At 43.2% G+C, this 22345-nt stretch overlaps 4 protein-coding genes and 1 pseudogene across 5 annotated transcripts in view; 2 read left to right on the top strand and 3 right to left on the bottom strand.

The window, feature by feature from the left end:
* LOC139763480 (galactosylgalactosylxylosylprotein 3-beta-glucuronosyltransferase S-like) overlaps positions 1-21649 on the bottom strand; it is a 99322-nt gene extending 77673 nt beyond the window's left edge. Inside the window, exon 1 of one of the 2 annotated variants that reach the window (XM_071689577.1) lies at positions 20744-21649. The gene's annotated coding sequence lies outside the window, so the exon portion shown is untranslated. The remainder of the gene's footprint in view (positions 1-20743) is intronic. The other variant, XM_071689576.1, reaches the window with a different exon arrangement.
* On the bottom strand, positions 2669-4393 carry LOC139763481 (trypsin-1-like; annotated as a pseudogene).
* On the top strand, positions 6759-8606 carry LOC139763478 (trypsin-1-like). Its single transcript, XM_071689571.1, has 3 exons — positions 6759-6912; positions 7534-7754; positions 8029-8606. The coding sequence occupies exons 1-3, from the start codon at positions 6870-6872 to the stop codon at positions 8563-8565; spliced, it is 801 nt and encodes a 266-aa protein (XP_071545672.1). The 5' UTR covers positions 6759-6869; the 3' UTR covers positions 8566-8606.
* Positions 12240-14137, bottom strand: LOC139763477 (trypsin-1-like). Its single transcript, XM_071689570.1, has 3 exons — positions 13984-14137; positions 13091-13311; positions 12240-12816 (listed from the first exon to the last, which is right to left on the bottom strand). Exons 1-3 carry the CDS (start codon positions 14024-14026, stop codon positions 12280-12282), a joined length of 801 nt encoding a protein of 266 aa, XP_071545671.1. The 5' UTR covers positions 14027-14137; the 3' UTR covers positions 12240-12279.
* On the top strand, positions 16089-18597 carry LOC139763476 (trypsin-1-like). Its single transcript, XM_071689568.1, has 3 exons — positions 16089-16247; positions 16920-17140; positions 18029-18597. Exons 1-3 carry the CDS (start codon positions 16205-16207, stop codon positions 18563-18565), a joined length of 801 nt encoding a protein of 266 aa, XP_071545669.1. The 5' UTR covers positions 16089-16204; the 3' UTR covers positions 18566-18597.
* Positions 21650-22345: the final 696 nt, after the last annotated feature.

The raw sequence follows: 22345 nt of genomic DNA, 5'->3' as shown, positions 1-22345 counted from the left end.
CTATCCTCCTCCATACAACCCTATCCTTAGCCCATGCCTCGCAACCATATAACATTGTTGGAACTACTATTCCTTTGAACATACCCATTTTTGCTTTCCCAAGATAATGTTCTCTCCTTTCACACATTCTTCATTTCTCCCAGAACATTCATCCAATTCCCAGATATCTAAAACACTTTCACTTCCTCCAAGTTTTCTTCATTCAATCTTACATCTCGATTAACTTATCCCTCAACCTACTGAAACTAATAACATTGCTCTTATTCACATTTACTCTCAACTTTCTCCTTTCACCCAAACTCACACACCAACTAATGCAGTTTCTCACACGGAACAGCCAATAAAGCTGTATCATCGGCGAATAACAAGTGAGTCGCTTCTCAGGCTCTCTCATCCCCAACAAACTGCATACTCACCCCCTTTCCAAAACTCTTTCATTTACCTCCCTAACCACCACATCCATAAACAAATTAAATAACCATGGGACATCGCACATACCTGCCGCAAACCGACATTCACTCTCTTCTCTTCCTACTCGTACACATGCCTTACATCCTTGGTAAAACTTTTCATTGCTTCTAGCAGCTTACCTCCCACACCATATACTCTTAAAACCTTCCACAAAGCATCTCTATCAACCCTATCATATGCCTTCTCCAGATCTATAAATGGTACATACAAATCCACCTGTTTTTCTAAGTATTTCTCACATGCAGTCTTCAAATCTTCAAAGCAAACACCTAATCCACACATCCTCTACCTGAAATCACACTGCTTTTCCCCAATCTGATGCTCTGTACATGCCACGAACCTCTCAATCAATAACCTCCTATATAATTTCCCAGGAATACTCAACAAACTCATGCCTCTGTAGTTTGAACACTCATCTTTATCCCCTATGCCTTTGTACAATAGTACTATGCATGCATTCCACCAATCCTCAGGCACTTCACCATAATAATAATAATAATAATAATAATAATAATAATAATAATAATAATAATTATAATAATAATAAAAAGCTATAAAATGGGGACAACAAAAGAACACTTCAGGGCACTATTAATTTTTGAATTCCTAGATATGTTTGGTTCATGAGTAAAGAGGCTGAAGTTCCAGTTCATGATTTTAGGAGGAGATTCCAGGTTTTTTTTTTATCAGGCACTAGTGCTTGTCCCACAGGAAGCACTAAGAGCCGGTGTACCAAATTTCTATTAACAAACGCTCAGTTCAGTCCACATAACAATGTCTGATGACATTGGTCTGTGTTACAAGCTTGTCTGTAGCCCATCAATGTGTCTCGAACATACTCCCAGTGTTTTTGTTAGTGGCACTTAACTTGCAATTATAATTTGTGATATGGTAATGATTGGCTTTAGTGATGCAGCGAGTTTAAAGTAATATAAAAAAAATCTTGTCAAATGATTTGTCACAGTTAAGTGAACTCCATTCATTAAAGAGAACTTTTTAAAGAACACTATGTTAGGTGTCATGGGTTGGTATTGTGTTTCTCTTGTAGAATAACTCAAAAATAAAAAAGATAATAACAAACCCAAGAAAACGCAAACATTCCATAAAGCAATTGCTGCAGTTGGAATAGAGCTCTGCTCACTAGTATTACAAATTCATTTATATGAATTTTATTATCCAAACGTTACTTTCATGACATTATTAAACTTAATAATTACCCTATATGTCATGTTATTAAAGTAACTATTTTAGCAGTACTCTGTCATCTACATTCCCTGAAACTAGAACTGATTCATGATGATCCTTCAATTCACTTGTCTCTGGCAGGTGAAAATTCTATATTTTTCTTGAGCTGGAACATTGGGTGATGGTTTCATATTACTGAAATATAAGTCTGGAGAGTTGAGGTGACAATCGATTTCCACTCTACTAATAAAACTAAAGACACACTCTCTGATATTCTTAGTTTCTTCTTTTCTAGTATTTTGGCAGAACCATGGATAATGAGTATCTTGAAAAATGTAGTGTTAAAACTTTTAGGACAGGATTGCCTTTTTCGTGCATTGTATAAAAAATTCATGTTTAAACTTGTGGATCTAAGACTAATCAGGGAATTGATACAAAGGTGATGCTAGAGATATGGATACCCACCAGAAATATTCATCTTCTTTGGGGCCAGTGTCAAAACTAGGGGTTTCCTTTACTGGCATATGCCAGCAACCAGCAGGTCACTAGAAAGGGCATTTCATATTTTCATTGGCCATTTTCAGTGACTGGCAGCTGGTTCTCTACTTCAGTGGTGGCAGTAAAATTATGTAAAGGAACTCTGGGATATTGGGAAATGTATGATTATTTTTCCTTTTAAGGATGATATGATAGGCACCTGCCTAGGTAAATAAGACTAGTTTGATACTGCAGACTGTCACCTTTTGCTCCACACACATACATCTGAGGACACTTCTGTGTAATTTTGTATTTCAGAAGACAGCATTTTCAGTTTCTAAAAACTGTTGCTAGAGGGGCAGTAACACTATAAGACCAGGCATGTAGGACAAACACAGACAATACTCATCAATCTCAGTCTTGAGTAAATCATGTTTGGAACTAAGCTTTGCTAAACAGACATTGAATGATTTTGTTATTGACTGGACATGCAAGAGATAAATGTATAAGGGTGACTAGTAAAGAATATTCAAGATTTGCTCTTGTTAATCTTTATTTGTGATCATGGTAGCAGATCAGACAGCATTAGCAGGGATCTCGTCAACAAAGTAAGCCACTTCTGCGTAGACACCAGGGTAGTTGGGTCTGGTGCACCCATAGCCCAAGATACAAAACTGGTGAGATAGGTTGGGTCAGTGTTGGAGCAAACACAGGGTCCAGCAGAGTCACTCTAGCACAAGTCCTTACTGCCCTCAGGCACAACAGTTCAGATCATGGAGTCCTCAATTGTGCTCTCACCATAGGCGTTGTGGCACTCCTTATCAGGCATGATAGGTACAGTCACCTCATAAGGGTGCTCACAGCATTGACGCCCTTGCTTGTGGTGCCCCAATTGGACACGACACAGTCACCTGTAGTGAAGTAACCAGGTTCAGGAAGGGGAATAGCCCGAATGTAGTCATTCATCGTCAGTGGCTGAGACAACTTTAGTAGGGAGATGTTGCTGACAGTTTAGGCCTGGTAACCCTTATGCAGGATGATCCTGGACAGGATGATGGTCTGCTCATTGCCTTTTACCACATCCTGGTTGAGTTCACTTACTACCACCTTGGTAAAGGAGTAGATAATGATTAAGTTATTTCTTCTATATGTGTTTTAGTTATAAGAAGTTTGATTATCTCAGTTAGAGCCTCCAGATATGTACATAAATACTCAACTTGATCAAGATTTGATAAAAAAAAAAAAAAAAAAAAAGGGAGAGAATGGGAGATATAATTTTTTGAAGAGGTGTAATGCTTGTAGTTACAAAAGAGAAGGAGGTTTTAATTGTTAGGAAAGAGATAAGATGGAAGAGTCTCTAGTTTCAGCAGACATGGGTAATTAGCATATGAAATGCCCCCATATATGAAATAAAAGTTTGTTGTATTACAGTTTATAAAGTGTACTGTACTATGAGGTTTAGCTAATGATGCATGCATACACGCAGTCAGCTCTCAGAAGCAAGAAATGAAACAGTGACTATAAAACAGGATGGGGGGACTTACAGCACAGTGTATGGGTCTTGGAGAGAGTTTTGAGGTTAGATTGTGAGAATAAATAAGTTGCTTTATTCTAGACTAAGAGCAGAGTAAGAATGTGGAATTAAAACCCCTCCAGATGCAACAAAAGTATACCACTCAGGCTCTGACCCTTTCCTTAGTTGCAGTCAATATTATCACCTGAAGTATTTTAATACCAGCCCACTGAATGCCAAGCCCATCATGTCTAAGGTAAAAACCATTTACTAGGTCATATCAGTTCTTTGAACCTGGACATGAAATTCTTAATGCCAGTGCTAGATATCTGTGTAATGAGGGGCTTGCTAGATAGACAGGAGAATAGGGTGGTACTACATATTTACAGCACTGAGAGACTAAAACCAGAGGTATTAAAGAAAAGTGAATGCATGCTGACTTGTAAAAAGAGAAAAAGAAAAAAAATGGACTTTAGATTCACAATGTATGCAGATAATTTTCATTGTTTAGATACCTAAAGGTAGTCTGGATTATCAATGTTCTCTCATTGGAAACAGTGACCAGCGCAGATGGCACAGTTTTCATTTTAGATGGAAGTGCAGCAGAAGTGGAAGGTAAATCCAGAAGCCTCCTGGAAGCTAGCAGATAGGAAGCTCACTGGCTGTGGCCTCAGTTCCTCCCACAATCTTGATTAGTCCTTTACGGAAGTGGGGCTTGTTCTGTGGGGCCGCTGAGGAGGGAACCATTACTTGTAAATCACTAGAAAATGAACTCGTTATATACACCAATATTCATTACTGTTACAGCATTGGTGAATTGTCTTTACTTTTTACCAATATGTCACGGATGTTCAAGTTTCAAAGACAGGGAAGCAAGTGTTCCTGGAGAAAGAATTAAGAAGCTGCATGGGATGATGCCTACATTTGATACCACCAGTTTCAAGTTGTATCAGATCAATCAAAGAGGGAGATGCAGGAGATAAATAAGGAGGAATATCTTCCTCTCTCCTTCCATGAAAAGAATTTTCATTTTCAGCTTATGAGAAATTATTAAGAGTCCCATGAGTTACTATTGCTTAATCAGTGTTGAAACTGTCTCCAACTAGTCTCTCTATACTCAGAATAATACTTGGAGTAATTTCAGGTTCTTCAGCTTTCACTGTGAATTTATGGAATTACTTTGTTTTTCAAGGCTCCAAGAACCTTCACCCCTTCATCCACCCTATAACTTACTTTTGTTTCCGTGGCTCCATTGGCTGCCATGTCCATTCCTAGGTATCTAAACCGCTTCTCTTCCTTAAATTTTTTTCCATCCACACTCATACCCTATTATATGTGTCTCCTGTTCTGTTAATCATAATAACCTTGCTTTTTTCACATTTCCTAACACTTTCCAAAAACTTAGGCACCAACTCTCCCAGTTCCACACTCCAATCCGCCACTAGTGCTGTGTCATCAGCTAACACCAGGACCCTTTCTTGGAAAGGGTTCGTGGACCAACTATAAACAGACAAATACATATGTATATATATCTATTTCAAATAAGCCGTCCATTCCATCTTCGATAGCCAACCAGTGGCATATCTCTGAGAACTGTAAAAGTTGGATTCGATTATTCCTTTAGGCTTCTAGCAAGTAGCAACTAGCTTCATATTTAAAATCATTCCTTCATTTCTCTTTCACCTTCAATGTGCCATTTAGAGGTTCATTCTTTGGGCTGGGATTCGTTCACCTCACAACTAAGTGAACAATTCAAATCAGCTTCGAATATCTTTATTGCATTTGAATTTGGTGCCCGAATATCTTCTTTCATATTTTCCGTAATCTCACACGCTTTGAAACATTTGGATTCATATTTGGACTTTATGCTGGCCTTTGCGATTCACTCTAATCTAATGTGATTCAACTCTGTGTGTGTTGTTCGCAACACAGCAGTAAACGAGTGAGACCTGATATGTTACCTCAACCCTCTATTGCCTACCATTTCACCATACGTTACGTTATCGAACGTTGAGATCATAGTTGCTGGCCTTAGCTAAACACACCTGGATCTTTCATAAGGAGCTGGGAGAAAAAAAAGTCTGTAAGGAACATATGTTCTGATAACCTGGGTTATTCCCAAGGTTCAAGGATGACTATCGAGCGTTCAAGGTTCACCTTCCTCATCACCCCACCCAATGGGGCCGAGGACTGTCAAGTGTTCGACAATCAGCCAGCTGACTTTGCTATCCTCTTGAAATATAATATTTCCATTTTTTACGATAAAACATCAAGAAATGAAATTGAGAGGCCTCCCCATATATATATATATATATATATATATATATATATATATATATATATATATATATATATATATATATATATATATATATATATATAATTTTCCACCAATCATTTTTATGAGGAGCATTGCGTAAATGGTACATTTACGAAATGTTGGTAAAGAAAAACGAGAGAGAGAGAGAGAGAGAGAGAGAGAGAGAGAGAGAGAGAGAGAGAGAGAGAGAGAGAGAGAGAGAGAGAGAGAGAATTTTCCACCACCTCCAGCAATCTTACCTCTCTCTTCACTTCTTGTTCCTCTATTGTTTTAACCAACTTTCATATTTGTTTCAGCAAAGCTCTTCCTTCGCTGAGGACTGTTTGTTCGCCAGTCTACAATTCACTCATCTTTTCCCACAGGTGTATAATCCTATTACTGGAAAAAAAAAGTGTATTTCTGAATCTAGATCTGCCAAGTTTCCTATGACTTATTCTAATACCAGCATTCCTTTTTCATTTCTAGAAACAAGACTAATGTTAACTCGCAACATAAGCTCGTGCCTGAGTCGTCACGGTAAATCTTTCAACATTCAGCTAAATCCCACAGTCGAGACTGATGGGGATAATTTCAATTCCCAGAGACATGGGATGATCTCAATCCCGGCTTGCCTTCGTACCCGCAACTCAGAAATGACACGCCATTCGACCTCAGCCAACTTTTGCCTCGCTCTGTAGCGTGTCTTCTCACTCGGACGAATGAGTGTGGAGAGTTTCAAGTTCCATCAGCATCAAACCCTACTTGGACCTCCTTGAACGAGATGGGTCAAAGTCCGTGAGAATCAGGTGCTGTGATAGGCTGGGTTATTCCACAGGTTCAAGGTTGGCCCACCAGAGCGCGGCGGCCGGCCCAGCTTCCCGGTATATAAACAGGCTGGTGAACCAGACTCCTCACCAGCCAGCCATGAAGACTCTCGTGTTCTGTCTCCTCCTTGTCGGAGCTCTTGGTAAGTCTACTCACCCCGAACCAATTGACTTTATTTTTTTCTAAGTACCGGTCAAACTAACCTGCTGAAATATATACAATTTACCTTTATTTTGCTGAATTAACAATAATGAGGGCGCACATTCATCACAAACAGAATAGTAATGTCAATACTGTTAACCTGTAGAAGTAAGACTGTTCCAACAGATCCTATTAAAACGCTTCGTTATGAGACACTTGATTTGTTTCATCTGTGCAAAAGAAAGTTACTCCAGCCCTTGTATTACACCGAATATAGAGGGACTCGTTTCAGATAATTACTACTCTGATTAAGCAATATCAAATTATGGGACATTAGTGGTAATTCCTCGTGAATGAGCTGAACAAGTAAATTCTCTGAACCCTTTCCAATGAAGGACAGAACTAGATGTTCCACGTTGTTTGCCTCTTGTATCTCCCTTTGGTTTGAAGTCAAATACAGACATCACCCTGTACTACGGTGTAATACATTTCTTCTCTCTACGACCTCGTCATTATAACAATCAAAGACCAACTATCATTACTGTGTAGCCTTAATGAGAATTGGTGCGTGTAATGAGTCCATTATCTGGTTGTGATTGAGTAGTAATGGTTCCCTCCTCAGCGGCCCCACAAAACAAGCCCCGCTTCCGTAAAGGGCTCAACAAGATCGTGGGAGGAACTGAGGCCACAGCCGGTGAGCTTCCTTACCAGCTCAGCTTCCAGGACACTTCTTATGGATTTGCCTTCCACTTCTGTGGTGCTTCCATCTACAATGAGAACTACGCCATCTGCGCTGGTCACTGCGTCCAGGGAGAGGACATGAATGATCCAGACTACCTTCAGGTATGTAACAATCAAACTTTACACCACATACTTTTACAAATAATAAGAATGTCAGGACCCAATATCTTCCATAATGGCTTCGACTTGTTCCTTTTTGAACACTATTTTTCTCATCCTCAAGAAATTAAGACGATGCATTTTCACTTTTTTAAGACCTTGGATCATTTGAGTGATTTCCGTTCATCTCAAGAGTCGTTGAGAGAAATTAACTCTAGGTTTAAAGCAACCAAACTCTACTACGAAAATCTCAACCGTTACCTTCCCGTGTCCCAAGGTGGTCGCTGGTGAGCTCAACCAGGGTGTGGTAGAGGGCAACGAACAGACCGTCGTCCTGTCCAAGATCATCCTGCATGAGGATTACAACGCCTACACCATCAGCAACGACATCTCCCTACTGAAGTTGTCTCAGCCACTGACCATGACCGACTACGTTCAGGCCATTCCTCTACCTGCACCAGGTCACTCTGCTTCAGGCGAGTGCGTCGTGTCTGGTTGGGGCACCACAAGCGAGGGCGGCAGCACCCCAAACATCCTTATGAAGGTGTCTGTGCCCATCGTGACTGACGAGGAATGCCGTAACGCCTATGGCGAGAGCGCCATTGAGGACTCCATGCTGTGCGCTGGTTTTCCTGAGGGCGGCAAGGACTCGTGCCAGGGTGACTCTGGTGGACCCTTCGCTTGCTCCGACACTGGCTCCACCTACCTGGCCGGTGTGGTGTCTTGGGGCTACGGCTGCGCCAGACCCAACTACCCCGGCGTGTACACTGAAGTTTCCTACTTTGTCGACTGGATCCTCGCCCACGCTGTCTGATCTGTTACCATGAACACCAAATAAAGACTAGCAACAGTAAATTCTGAATGAATGTTCTTTCCCAGCCATACCTTGATTTATTGTCATCCATTTAATAACAAGACTGTCTTAATGTGTTTTAGCAAAGCTTAGCAAAACAAGTGATTTTCTTTGGATCGAGATTGAGCAGTACTGTATGTGCTTGCCTTCAATGAATGGTCTCAATGTGGCACACTGCCTCTCGATCAACCAAGTCTTTTCAGAGGCTGATAATCACCGTCTTCTGGGAAGACAGTATTCCACAGATAATCTGTCTGTCTGTCTGTGGGACGAGAGGTGACACAAACAGTCTGTCTGTCTGTCTGTCTGTCTGTGGGACGAGAGGTGACACAAACAGTCTGTCTGTCTGTCTGTCTGTGGGACGAGAGGTGACACAAACAGTCTGTCTGTCTGTCTGTCTGTCTGTGGGACGAGAGGTGACACGCACAGTCTGTCTGTCTGTGGGACGAGAGGTGACACAAACAGTCTGTCTGTCTGTGGGACGAGAGGTGACACAAACAGTCTGTCTGTCTGTCTGTCTGTGGGACGAGAGGTGACACGCACAGTCTGTCTGTCTGTGGGACAAGAGGTGACACAAACAGTCTGTCTGTCTGTCTGTCTGTCTGTGGGACGAGAGGTGACACACGCAGTCTGTCTGTCTGTCTGTCTGTCGCTTACCTGCGCCTCGAGGGTTGTGCTTGCTATTGGGGGTAAAACATGATGAATCCCACATCCCACAACATCCCAAAACAGACTACCTCGACGTCGCTTTCCGGGCCGCCGCTGAAGGAGGGAAAATCAGTTACCAAACATGGGTGATGGGGGCCGATGAAAATACCAAGGGTCCTCCTGTCCGGTGACCTGCTGGTAGTCGGCATAAACCAGTCGAGGATGTCACTAACTTTGACAATGGCACCAAAGCACAAGAGTATTAAAAGAAAAAAAAAAAGGACTGACTTGTTTTCGCATACCCCTGTGTCACAATTGTAAGCGTAATTATTTGTTTTTCTGCAATGCATAAAAAAGGATACAAATTTAAAGTAGACAATGCAAAAGACATATATATATATATATATATATATATATATATATATATATATATATATATATATATATATATATCATCAAGATACATTTCTCAAGATGCTCATTACCCATCGCTCTATCAGAAACAATTTACGAGAGAAAACTAAAAACAAATCAGTTTAAAAATATAAGAAAAAAAAAGTTTTGCCTTTAAGTCTATTGGTATCTGAGCATGACAGAGGAAATATTCTGGAAATAACAGCGAATGAATGTCCCTCGCTATCTGGAGGCGAGAGGCAATGGACTATCCAAATGGCCGAACCGCCATCATCACCTTGCCTTTCTCAGAATGGCATACATGAAACGATGAAAACTTCGGCTCTAACCACTGACTGAGCATATATACCTACACTGATGACGTAAACGATGACATCCTGGAGGTTCTAACCACTCACTGAGCATATATACCTACACTGATGACGTAAACGAGGCACTTGGTGTAATACGAGAAACCTATGGAAACTTCCAGCTAATTTCACAGAACTTATTCACTTCCATGAGTAAGTTTTATTGGCCTGTTTTGGTTTTATCATCTATCTTTTTTTTGTTAGTTCCGTGCAGTTTGCTAACAGAGCACGTAAGGTTTAACCTTCATCAAGCTACGACACACACACACACACACACGGTATGAGGGGTTACGTAAAGGTTTCCTGTCAGCTGGTGAGGCAAGGAGCCCACCTGCATCTTCCCACAGTTCTGCTGGTCCCTCCAGACCTCTCTTGTCCACACGTGCCTCTGCTCTCTTCACTACCCAGGCCCGACTCTCCCTCCCACCATCCTCACCCCATCTCATGACCCGTTGCATAACGACCACAGTTTTTCCACTCGACATACCGCGCCGAAACGCTCAACGAGCTGAGTAAACAGTCCACGCTGAACCAGGTGCTGCTGCCGTGGCCCGGGTTATTCCTAAGGTACCAAGAATGGTCTTGGAGCGAGCGAGCGAGCGACCGGCGCCCCCTCTGCACAGGTGGTCCAACCAGCCTCCTCCTCCTCCCGCCAGCCAGCTAGCCATGAATTCGACCCTGGTGGGGTCTGTCTTCTCCTTGCCTGAGCCCTGGATAAAAAGGTATTCACCCTCCCATGCTACGAGCCACTCCACCCGAACTCGTTCGAGTCGACCCAATGACATGATGGCAGTATGTTGGGAAGTACATGGCTTGATCAGGGAGTCAAAGCTGATTACAGACCGCAACTCAAGGGCAGGACTTCTCTCCTGCCATAGGACTGTGAAGTTGTAATGCCCTGGTGCGCCCCCGTTTCACCCTCCAGTTAGGACTCCCCTAACATCAAAATCATTCCATTTTCATGTTAGCTGAGATGGCACGGGCGGCTGAGGCCCTCATCAAGGCCATCCCATTAACCTGAGCCAAGTACCCATTGTATCGACCCACTTCTAAGTGAGGATGAACAGCTGGGTTGACTGTGGACCGACTGCCGTAGCCAGGATTGGAACCCACGAGCTCCGACTTCTTTCTAGGTGCACCATATACCTATCCAATGTATTTTCTATTTTCCCCATCATGTTATATCTCTTCCCATCTCCATTCGAACTATAACGCCTTTAAAATCTGAGCATATCATGCACTGAGAATCTTCCATCTCCCGCCTGGCTCTGCTGCCAACGAGAAGGCAGGCTCAGGCAGTCGCCCCTCCCATGATCTTTGTCCTCATGATAGATCTCACCTCTCCGTTCATCTCACCAACATTCGACGTCGTTTCGAGTACCCTCACTCCCGCTGAACACCATCTAATTAATAGCTCCCTCAATATCTTCCCCCTCTCTCTCTCTCTCACCTGTTTAATAGATTCTCTTAGTGACCATTTTCACATCTTCAGCTATAATCCTCACTAAACTCCGTTCAAATGGAAGGGTCTGTGCTCTTTCTAATACCAGCACGCCAGTTGCATGTCTTGAGGACTCTGTGTCCACACAAAAAACCCCTTTACATCACCTGGCAAGATTTCCCTCACACCTACAGTTCTCATGGAGATGAGGGTGCGCATCGCGTCTGACTGGGAGAGCCCCAAAGCCAACAGCCAAGGCGCCACTAAGGGAGGACTCCATGATCCCTGCTGGTGTGCCTGAAGGCCCGTCCTAACCCCCGTCTGTGTCTCCTCCAGCGATGCTGGCCGTCTCTAGCTGGTGCTCAGGGCGTCTCGGCGGGAACAACGCCAAACACAGTGACTCTACAGGTCCATGCCAACAACTAGGCGCATCACTGGACGAGGCATTTACACTCACCACTTGGCTACTCTACCCCAGGTCTGCAATCGTTTTGTCTATAGCGTTGACAACATTCCAGATACATGTTGGGGGCTGCATGCCTAATTACCTTAAGGGAATGCCATGACTAAGGCATGAATCATCGGGGAAAAGCCGTCTTTTGAGGCAGCAAGACAGTGAACCTGTCACTCCCACATCCCGACAGACGGCAGTGAACCTGTCATAAAACACAGATGTCGGTGGACGTGCATGGAAAAAAAATAGTGTCGGGAAAATCTGTAGCGGTAGTAAGAATAGTTGCTTAACCTGGATCAAATTCATTATGGGTATAAAATATTCAATATTCATAATGCTAGTCTTTATTTGGTGTTCATGGTAACAGATCAGACAGCGTGAGCGACGATCCAGTCGACAAAGTAGGAAACTTCAGTGTACACGCCGGGGTAGTTGGGTCTGGCGCAGCCGTAGCCCCAAGACACCACACCGGCCAGGTAGGTGGAGCCAGTGTCGGAGCAAGCGAAGGGTCCACCAGAGTCACCCTGGCACGAGTCCTTGCCGCCCTCAGGAAAACCAGCGCACAGCATGGAGTCCTCAATGGCGCTCTCGCCATAGGCGTTACGGCATTCCTCGTCAGTCACGATGGGCACAGACACCTTCATAAGGGTGTTTGGGGAGCTGCCGCCCTCGCTTGTGGTGCCCCAACCAGACACGACGCACTCGCCTGAAGCAGAGTGACCTGGTGCAGGTAGAGGAATGGCCTGAACGTAGTCGGTCATGGTCAGTGGCTGAGACAACTTCAGTAGGGAGATGTCGTTGCTGATGGTGTAGGCGTTGTAATCCTCATGCAGGATGATCTTGGACAGGACGACGGTCTGTTCGTTGCCCTCTACCACACCCTGGTTGAGCTCACCAGCGACCACCTTGGGACACGGGAAGGTAACGGTTGAGTTTTTCGTAGTAGAGTTTGGTTGCTTTAAACCTAGAGTTAATTTCTCTCAACGACTCTTGAGATGAACGGAAATCACTCAAAAGATCCAAGGTCTTAAAAAAGTGAAAATGCATCGTCTTAATTTATTGAGGATGAGAAAAATAGTGTTCAAAAAGGAACAAGTCGAAGCCATTATGGAAGATATTGGGTCCTGACATTCTTATTATTTGTAAAAGTATGTGGTGTAAAGTTTGATTGTTACATACCTGAAGGTAGTCTGGATCATTCATGTCCTCTCCCTGGACGCAGTGACCAGCGCAGATGGCGTAGTTCTCATTGTAGATGGAAGCACCACAGAAGTGGAAGGCAAATCCATAAGAAGTGTCCTGGAAGCTGAGCTGGTAAGGAAGCTCACCGGCTGTGGCCTCAGTTCCTCCCACGATCTTGTTGAGCCCTTTACGGAAGCGGGGCTTGTTTTGTGGGGCCGCTGAGGAGGGAACCATTACTACTCAATCACAACCAGATAATGGACTCATTACACGCACCAATTCTCATTAAGGCTACACAGTAATGATAGTTGGTCTTTAATTGTTATAATGACGAGGTCGTAGAGAGAAGAAATGTATTACACCGTAGTACAGGATGATGTCTGTATTTGACTTCAAACCAAAGGGAGATACAAGAGGCAAACAACGTGGAACATCTAGTTCTGTCCTTCACTGGAAAAGGTTCAGAGAATTTACCTGTTCAGCTCATTCACGAGGAATTACCACTAATGTCCCATATATTGATGTCGCTTATTCATAGTTGTAATTAACTGTAACGAATCTCTATACCTTCAATAATAAACGGAATAATGTCATGTTCTTCTGGTTATACTGGCGGAGTTTGGAGCCACGTTGTTCTCTGAATGGTTTGAGAAACCATTTCTACGTGTTTCGTGTAACATATAGCCTTACAGTGTTACAGATGATCTACTGAAACATCCATAATGGTACAGACTTACAGCAATGACATTAATATATTGTACTACCATAGCGTTGAATGTGATCTCATTATTGCCGATGTAGCAAAATGAAGAAGAATGGAATATCTCTCAACATTTTAGTTGACCGGCGTACAACAAGCAAGTGTTGAGTGGGTCGGTTTGAGGACTTACCAAGGGCTCCGACAAGGAGGAGACAGAACACGAGAGTCTTCATGGCTGGCTGGTGAGGAGTCTGCTTCGCCAGCCTCCTTATATACCAAAGCTGGGCCGCCGGCCGCTCTCTGGTGGGCCAACCTTGAACCTAAGGAATAACCCAGCCTATCACAACACCTGATCCTCGCCAGGTTTTCTCCCAGTTCCCTACGAGAGCTTAAGGTTATCTCATAGATTACGTAAAGTGTCTAACATCGTGGCTCAGGTAAAAGGTTTTGATGGTAAATTCTCGTGGTAAGATGAGTCAGGTTAAGCTAGCGATAAAGCTCATACAGAATATATGACTATATATTTCTACTTAGATGATAATGTGTGTGTGAGTGTGTGTGTGTGTGTCACTGAACCATCAAACATACCCTGATTTCCTCCTCGCAGACAGTGACTTGTCCCTCAACACACTCCTCAGTACGTCTAGGAGCATACCGCTTTCATCCACTTCATGGCTAACTTCACCATCCATGGTTCCACCCACTGCCATGGCTGCCCCCTAAGTAACTGAAACGCTCCACTTTCTTCGGGTTCTTGCCATCCAGATTCACACTCCAACAACTCCTCCTCTCTCTCTGCCACCAAGATGACTGTCATTAGCAAACCACACCTTGCTCCCCTCCCCTTCAGACTGCAGACCTGCTCCTCTCTCAAAGACCCCTCGCATATACCTCCCTCATCATCCAACCCATTCACATCAAATAATCAAATAGCCATGGACTGATACCTTTCAAGTAGAACCACTCGCTCTTCTCTCTTCCTACTCGCACACACACACACACACGCCACAATTTCTTAACAGAAAACTCCTCCCTGCCTCTAGTAGCTTTCTTCCCACAACCACATATTCGCAGCACCTTCCACAAGGCATCTCTGTCAATCTTATCATAAGCTTTCTGCAGATCCGTGAATACCACGTTCGGGTTCTTCTCTTTCTCTAAGTATTTCCCACACAGATTCTTGAGAGCGCCAGCTCCTGATCCACACGTCATCTACCACGCATGAAGCCACATTGTTCTCTCGAGTCTAATTCATTGTTTCAAGCCACCAACCGCTCACTCACCACTCTCCCCACACAACTCATCGGGTATACTCATCAAACTTGCACCTCTACAATTCTAACACTTTCTTCCCCTTCTATAGTGGCATTATGTTGGTATTCTGGCAATCCTCGAGCGCCTCACTTTGACCCATACGTACAACATTGTGAATCCTAATTAACCAGTCAACACCACTGTCATCCCCTTTATTGAGAAATGCAACTTGAATCCCACCCATTCAAGCCGCTTAGCCAGACATCATCTTACGCGAGGCCCTTCTTCCACCAAGCCACATCCTGTGACACTCGCTTCCCAAACCTCCACGTCCCAAACGCCTTACATTGGCCACCCTGTCATCTAGCATTCAACAGTCCTTCACAATACTCGCTCCACTTCCTACGCACCTCTTCATTGGTTGTTACCACCTCCACCATCTGTCTGCTCCCTTCACTGATACTCGAATTTCTTCTCTTATTTTCGTACTGTTCGAATCCTCTCGAAATATTTTCTCATTCTTCTTGAAGTTTACCGATATTTTCTCACCCTAACTCTCATACGCTCTCCCTTTTTAGCCCCTGCACCTTCTGCGTGTCAAGTACATTATTCCTAATCGCCTACACTCCTTCCTGGCGGGTAACACCCATAAACCATTCTTCTGTCTTTCAATAACGACTTCCTCATACCACCACCCGCTACCCTTTCTCAGGCGCACTCATCCCACCTCCTGCGTGCGACACACTTCCCTCGCACGTGGAAGCCCTGCCTCCCTATGTGCCTCCCATTCCTCACCCACTCTCCTAGTGTCCTTTACTCTCACCGTCTGCCATTCTACACCAAATCCCTACTGTTATCTCCTCACACAAGCCTCTTGAAACAAGCACACACACTCTCTCTCACCACCCTCCTCCCAACCATGTATTGCGAGAAGTTATCAGCAACGCCTTTACCTGAGCCACGATGTTAGACACTTTACGTAATCTATGAGATAACCTTAAGCTCTCGTAGGGAACTGGGAGAAAACCTGGCAAGGATCAGGTGTTGTGATAGGCTGGGTTATTCCTTAGGTTCAAGGTTGGCCCACCAGAGCGCGGCCGGCGGCCCAGCTGGTGTATAAAAGGAGGCTGGCGAAGCAGACTCCTCACCAGCCAGCCATGAAGACTCTCGTGTTCTGTCTCCTCCTTGTCGGAGCCCTTGGTAAGTCCTCAAACCGACCCACTCAACACTTGCTTGTTGTACGCCGGTCAACTAAAATGTTGAGAGATATTCCATTCTTCTTCATTTTGCTACATCGGCAATAATGAGATCACATTCAACGCTATGGTAGTACAATATATTAATGTCATTGCTGTAAGTCTGTACCATTATGGATGTTTCAGTATATCATCTGTAACACTGTAAGGCTATATGTTACACGAAACACGTAGAAATGGTTTCTCAAACCATTCAGAGAACAACGTGGCTCCAAACCCCGCCAGTATAACCAGAAGAACATGACATTATTCCGTTTATTATTGAAGGTATAGAGATTCGTTACAGATAATTACAACTATAAATAAGCAACATCAACATATGGGATATTAGTAGTAATTCCTCGTGAATGAGCTGAACAGGTAAATTCTCTGAACCTTTTCCAATGAAGGACAGAACTAGATGTTCCACGTTGTTTGCCTCTTGTATCTCCCTTTGGTTTGAAGTCAAATACAGACATCATCCTGTACTACGGTGCAATACATTTCTTCTCTCTACGACCTCGTCATTACAACAATTAAAGACCAACTATCATTACTGTGTAGCCTTAATGAGAATTGGTGCGTGTAATGAGTCCATTATCTGGTTGTGATCGAGTAGTAATGGTTCCTTCCTCAGCGGCCCCACAAAACAAGCCCCGCTTCCGTAAAGGGCTCAACAAGATCGTGGGAGGAACTGAGGCCACAGCCGGTGAGCTTCCTTACCAGCTCAGCTTCCAGGACACTTCTTATGGATTTGCCTTCCACTTCTGTGGTGCTTCCATCTACAATGAGAACTACGCCATCTGCGCTGGTCACTGCGTCCAGGGAGAGGACATGAATAATCCAGACTACCTTCAGGTAACTAAACTAAAGAAGTCCATTACACAGATCATAAATCTGCTGCACAATTTTCCTCCAGCTATCTTTCTACCAGTCATCATGGAATCACTCCTTTCGTGCCTCTGGCTTTAACTTATCAATGCAGGAGACACCTAGTGTCACCATAATCTTGTCTAGCCAGGAAGTCCTTCAATACACAAATACCTACAGTAGATTCGTCTTCAAAAGAGTTTTATGTCCCTTTGGTAGGTACTCCAATTTCATCCAGGTTAAAAAAAAAAAAAACTACTGATATGTCCTTCTATGGTCTACCTTCGTTGCATCTGGGGAAGGTTTGAATGCCATGTTCTTCCCTCTCAGTCTAAAACAAAGCGACTTATCTGCTCTAGTAATCGACCCCAAACCTCTCTCCCCGATACATACACTTGCTTTTAGCGGCCGTTACCTCGTTCTATAGTTATTGTTGAATTTCATGTTCCTGAGAGCTGACTGCTTGCGTGCATGCATCATTAGCCAAGCCACACAGTCCTCTGCACACTTGCAATGAAAAGAATTGGTTATTTCGTAAGCTAATTACCCACAATTTCTGGAAGGAGAGACTCCAACTCATTTCTTTCTTAGCAACGAACGCCTCTTTTCCTTTCTATATTGTAAGCTTTACACTTCCTCAAATATATATATATATATATATATATATATATATATATATATATATATATATATATATATATATATATATATATCCATTCTATCCTTCTATTGTAATCTGGTCAAATCCTGATCGAGCTGAGAACTTTCATGTGTATCTGGAGACTCTGACGTGAGAAAAATTGTCATAACTAAAACCTAACCTCAGGGAAAAGAAAGGAAAAAAAAAAAATAACCGTTGCCTTCCCGTGTCCCAAGGTGGTCGCTGGTGAGCTCAACCAGGGTGTGGTAGAGGGCAACGAACAGACCGTCGTCCTGTCCAGGATCATCCTGCATGAGGATTACAACGCCTACACCATCAGCAACGACATCTCCCTACTGAAGTTGTCTCAGCCACTGACCATGAACGACTACGTTCAGGCCATTCCTCTACCTGCACCAGGTCACTCTGCTTCAGGCGAGTGCGTCGTGTCTGGTTGGGGCACCACAAGCGAAGGCGGCAGCACCCCAAACACCCTTATGAAGGTGTCTGTGCCCATCGTGACTGACGAGGAATGCCGTAACGCCTATGGCGAGAGCGCCATTGAGGACTCCATGCTGTGCGCTGGTTTTCCTGAGGGCGGCAAGGACTCGTGCCAGGGTGACTCTGGTGGACCCTTCGCTTGCTCCGACACTGGCTCCACCTACCTGGCCGGTGTGGTGTCTTGGGGCTACGGCTGCGCCAGACCCAACTACCCCGGCGTGTACACTGAAGTTTCCTACTTTGTTGGCTGGGTCCTCGCTAACGCTGTCTGATTTTCTTGAATCATAATACAAGCATTACTGATCTCTGTCTTTCCTTTTACGTGACCAGTCCTATTATAATGACCCAATGACGTGGCTGAAAAAAAATATTGTAGTGTAGTGGTTACCCAAGGAGGCCTAACCCTGAACACTATGGGGGTGGCCATGAAGCCCATGGGGTCCAGCCCTGAACGGCATGGGGCCCTACCCTGAACCCCACGGGATAGCCCCGAGCCACATAACCTAACCCAACCAATGTCAACCACCCGGGAGACCCGCCCTGTGGTCCTCCAACAATGAAAAATATGAATAAACCATTTGTGTTCACGTTACATCACACATTTGTTTTTTCCAAATGAAAAGAGTACAACAATATTTCTATATTATAAAGGAGAACAGTCAAGAGAAGATGGTATCAATGAAACAACAACACTCTCAGATAGGAGAAACCGACATTATCCCAAAACAAAGGTGAAATTAAACATGGCCACTCGAAAAACGGTCTCCTCCTATCGCCTATTCTCCTTTCAGACCTGATGTTGGTAGTCAACTGCAACACCTTTCCTCTATGTTTAAGAAATATAACCACTAATAAAGAGCCGGTTGGAAAGTAGGAGTGGGGGGAAGGAGGTACTGGCCAAGGTATTAGTGACAGTTCCTGTATGAGGCTCCAGCATTCGTCTTCAGTGACACCACTGAGGAAGATTTGGTCAAGGAATTCCTCAATATTTTTTTTTTTTTACATTAGCTAATGAACTCCAGCTTGTTCTCTTCATGTAAACTTATGTAAAACACTCGTAAGTAAACAGAAGAACCTTGGGACATTTACATAACCTCTAGAGTATTAGAGATTCATCATGATGCTCAATATTCTAGTAAAAATATACTAATCACAACGATGACTAGGTATGGCGTAGCTACCGGCCAATGTCAACAAACAGACGACAGACCGAGCCACCGATCAACTTCTCAACAAACTCCCATTCCTTACGATCCCGGTAAGAGATACACTAGGATGATATACACGAAACAGAGGGAGCAAGAAGGATGTGAAGACCAAGGAGATGGAAGGATGGAGTTTAAAAGGCTTTCAGATGTCGGGGTCTGAACATTAACGGGGGTGCGAGTCGTGGTTGGAACAGCGAATTGTGGTGATGTGGTGGTATACAGGGGGGTAGAAATGCTGTGAACAGGCTGATACAGGGTACATGAAGTGGTTAGGGGACACAATGGAACGGTCTGTGGGGTTTAGCTGTGGATAGCGGGTTCTATCATGGATGCAATACACACGGCAGCTAAAGAATGAACGTGAGGCCGTTCATAACTTAATACAACGGGAAACTGCGGAATATCGAGAAAGATGAAAAATAAAAAAAATGTTTGAACCACTGGAGGAATTTAGGTACGGTGTTCACAGGTTCTACTGATTTTTCATGTTTTATCTGCTCTTAAATCAACCACATCTCTTATTGATATACATAACCCTCACTACCACCACCTTATTTGATATACAGTTAAATATAGTTACCTAAATCATGTTTCCTACATACTCTATATACTCAACATACTACATAAGCATTACGGAACATTATCAGTCAACATCCAAAAACTTTTTGATTTGGAGTTGTTTCCTTACCTGACTAGCGGCTCCAACCTGCCCATCAATACTCCTAAAAAATATGGAATTTACAAGCAAAAGACGTGCGGCTGTATAGATAGGTAATGACCCATATGGGGTCTCCATCTGCCACATCTTCTGGAAGTGGCAGATGGTTAGGGGTTAGGGTCTGAATAGGCCCATAGATAACTGTGGGTGAGCATCATTGTAACAATAATTTTCTTCTTTGTTCATGGCCGAGTTTTCCCGCAGGACACCTTGATGTGAACGAAATACTAATATGGCATGGGCGCCTACAGAAATATTTTCGAAGGGTAGGAACAGACTAGATGTTTGCTTAAAAGCAAAAAAAAAAGTTTTGATAAAACTTAGGAATACTAAGTTTAATTAGTTCAAGGAACTATGACCATGAATATATCAAATGTGTATTTCTATTGTTTATCTTAGTGAAATATGAGGGAAAAGGGACAAGTGCCCCACTCTTCCAACTTCTTGCGGACGCCCATGTTTCCATTGTTATGAAAAACTACTATAAACGCCTGCATGGAACAAAGAAACAATTAAGAGCTTACCTAGGAATTTTCAGGACGGTGAATAAAAAACCAGGACGAGAGCGAGGAACACATCAGCTAAGGTAAACACAAAAGGCGTTATCACTCTATCTTTTCTTGCATCGCTTTCCTTCATTTATTTTCCCCGCGCGCACTGTCACACATAGGAATAAAACTAACGGGCCAGTTATTTCATTTTCATTAACGTTCACCATCAAACATGACCTTACATAGTTAAAAAAAAACAGCATATTCACCGAACTGACGCGTTCACACAAGTAAGAAATCCAGGAAAGCATAGAGTCTGGATGACAACAAATCAAGAGAGATCTATTAATGAGTATCAACATTAATATAATAAAGTTGAACTTCATATCGTTAGAAAAAAAACATAATGGATAACATTTTTAAAATGCACAAATATTAATTTTGGACTGATATATATTTTATTTAAGTATAAAATAGAACTCATAAGTATAGATCTTAAGCTGACTTAAAACCTATGAAAACTATGGGGACCAAAATGAATCCTCTCTTACCGACGAAAGGGCCGCGAAATAACAAATTTACATATAAAAAAAATCCGACAGAAAAAATTCTAGCTTTTAAACGAGAAATGCTAGCCAAGCAAAAATAGATAGCTTGGAGAAAGCGCAAATCCCGAAAACTTCATATTATGTCAATGGTAACATACGGAAACTATAAGAGCCACCACATTGAGGGACTTTTAGTTGCGTAGCGCACCGTTAAAGGCGCCACCTATCCACACTCTCGTCTGCAATAATTTTTCTGTTCTATTTTGACGGCGCAAGAGGATGATCTCATGAGTGCATACTTTTCCATAGATAATTGTGGACGTCGATTTTACTAGGGGTATAGGTACGAATCCTGGTTGCTGCAGTCAACTTAAATGTTCATTTTCTCTTGAGGAATGGTTGACAAAATCGGTACCTGGCCAATATATATATATATATATATATATATATATATATATATATATATATATATATATATATATATATATTTTTTTTTTATACTTTGTCGCTGTCTCCCGCGTTTGCGAGGTAGCGCAAGGAAACAGACGAAAGAAATGGCCCAACCCCCCCCCCCCCCATACACATGTACATACACACGTCCACACACGCAAATATACATACCTACACAGCTTTCCATGGTTTACCCCAGACGCTTCACATGCCTTGCTTCAATCCACTGACAGCACGTCAACCCCTGTATACCACATGACTCCAATTCACTCTATTTCTTGCCCTCCTTTCACCCTCCTGCATGTTCAGGCCCCGATCACACAAAATCTTTTTCACTCCATCTTTCCACCTCCAATTTGGTCTCCCTCTTCTCCTCGTTCCCTCCACCTCCGACACATATATCCTCTTGGTCAATCTCTCCTCACTCATTCTCTCCATGTGCCCAAACCATTTCAAAACACCCTCTTCTGCTCTCTCAACCACGCTCTTTTTATTTCCACACATCTCTCTTACCCTTACGTTACTTACTCGATCAAACCACCTCACACCACACATTGTCCTCAAACATCTCATTTCCAGCACATCCATCCTCCTGCGCACATCTCTATCCATAGCCCACGCCTCGCAACCATACAGC

Source organism: Panulirus ornatus, chromosome 47 (genome assembly GCF_036320965.1).
Source record: "Panulirus ornatus isolate Po-2019 chromosome 47, ASM3632096v1, whole genome shotgun sequence".
Lineage (NCBI taxonomy): Eukaryota > Metazoa > Arthropoda > Malacostraca > Decapoda > Palinuridae > Panulirus > Panulirus ornatus.
The sequence above is the reverse complement of the archived record's forward strand: the minus strand, read 5'-3'. Positions and strand labels throughout refer to the sequence as shown.

Coding starts and splice junctions, on each gene's coding strand:
- LOC139763478 (XM_071689571.1), top strand. CDS start 6,870: ATGAAGACTCTCGTGTTCTGTCTCCTCCTTGTCGGAGCTCTTG. Junction 6,913..7,533: donor CCTCCTTGTCGGAGCTCTTG/GTAAGTCTACTC, acceptor TTCCCTCCTCAG/CGGCCCCACAAAACAAGCCC. Junction 7,755..8,028: donor ATGATCCAGACTACCTTCAG/GTATGTAACAAT, acceptor CCGTGTCCCAAG/GTGGTCGCTGGTGAGCTCAA.
- LOC139763477 (XM_071689570.1), bottom strand. CDS start 14,026: ATGAAGACTCTCGTGTTCTGTCTCCTCCTTGTCGGAGCCCTTG. Junction 13,312..13,983: donor CCTCCTTGTCGGAGCCCTTG/GTAAGTCCTCAA, acceptor TTCCCTCCTCAG/CGGCCCCACAAAACAAGCCC. Junction 12,817..13,090: donor ATGATCCAGACTACCTTCAG/GTATGTAACAAT, acceptor CCGTGTCCCAAG/GTGGTCGCTGGTGAGCTCAA.
- LOC139763476 (XM_071689568.1), top strand. CDS start 16,205: ATGAAGACTCTCGTGTTCTGTCTCCTCCTTGTCGGAGCCCTTG. Junction 16,248..16,919: donor CCTCCTTGTCGGAGCCCTTG/GTAAGTCCTCAA, acceptor TTCCTTCCTCAG/CGGCCCCACAAAACAAGCCC. Junction 17,141..18,028: donor ATAATCCAGACTACCTTCAG/GTAACTAAACTA, acceptor CCGTGTCCCAAG/GTGGTCGCTGGTGAGCTCAA.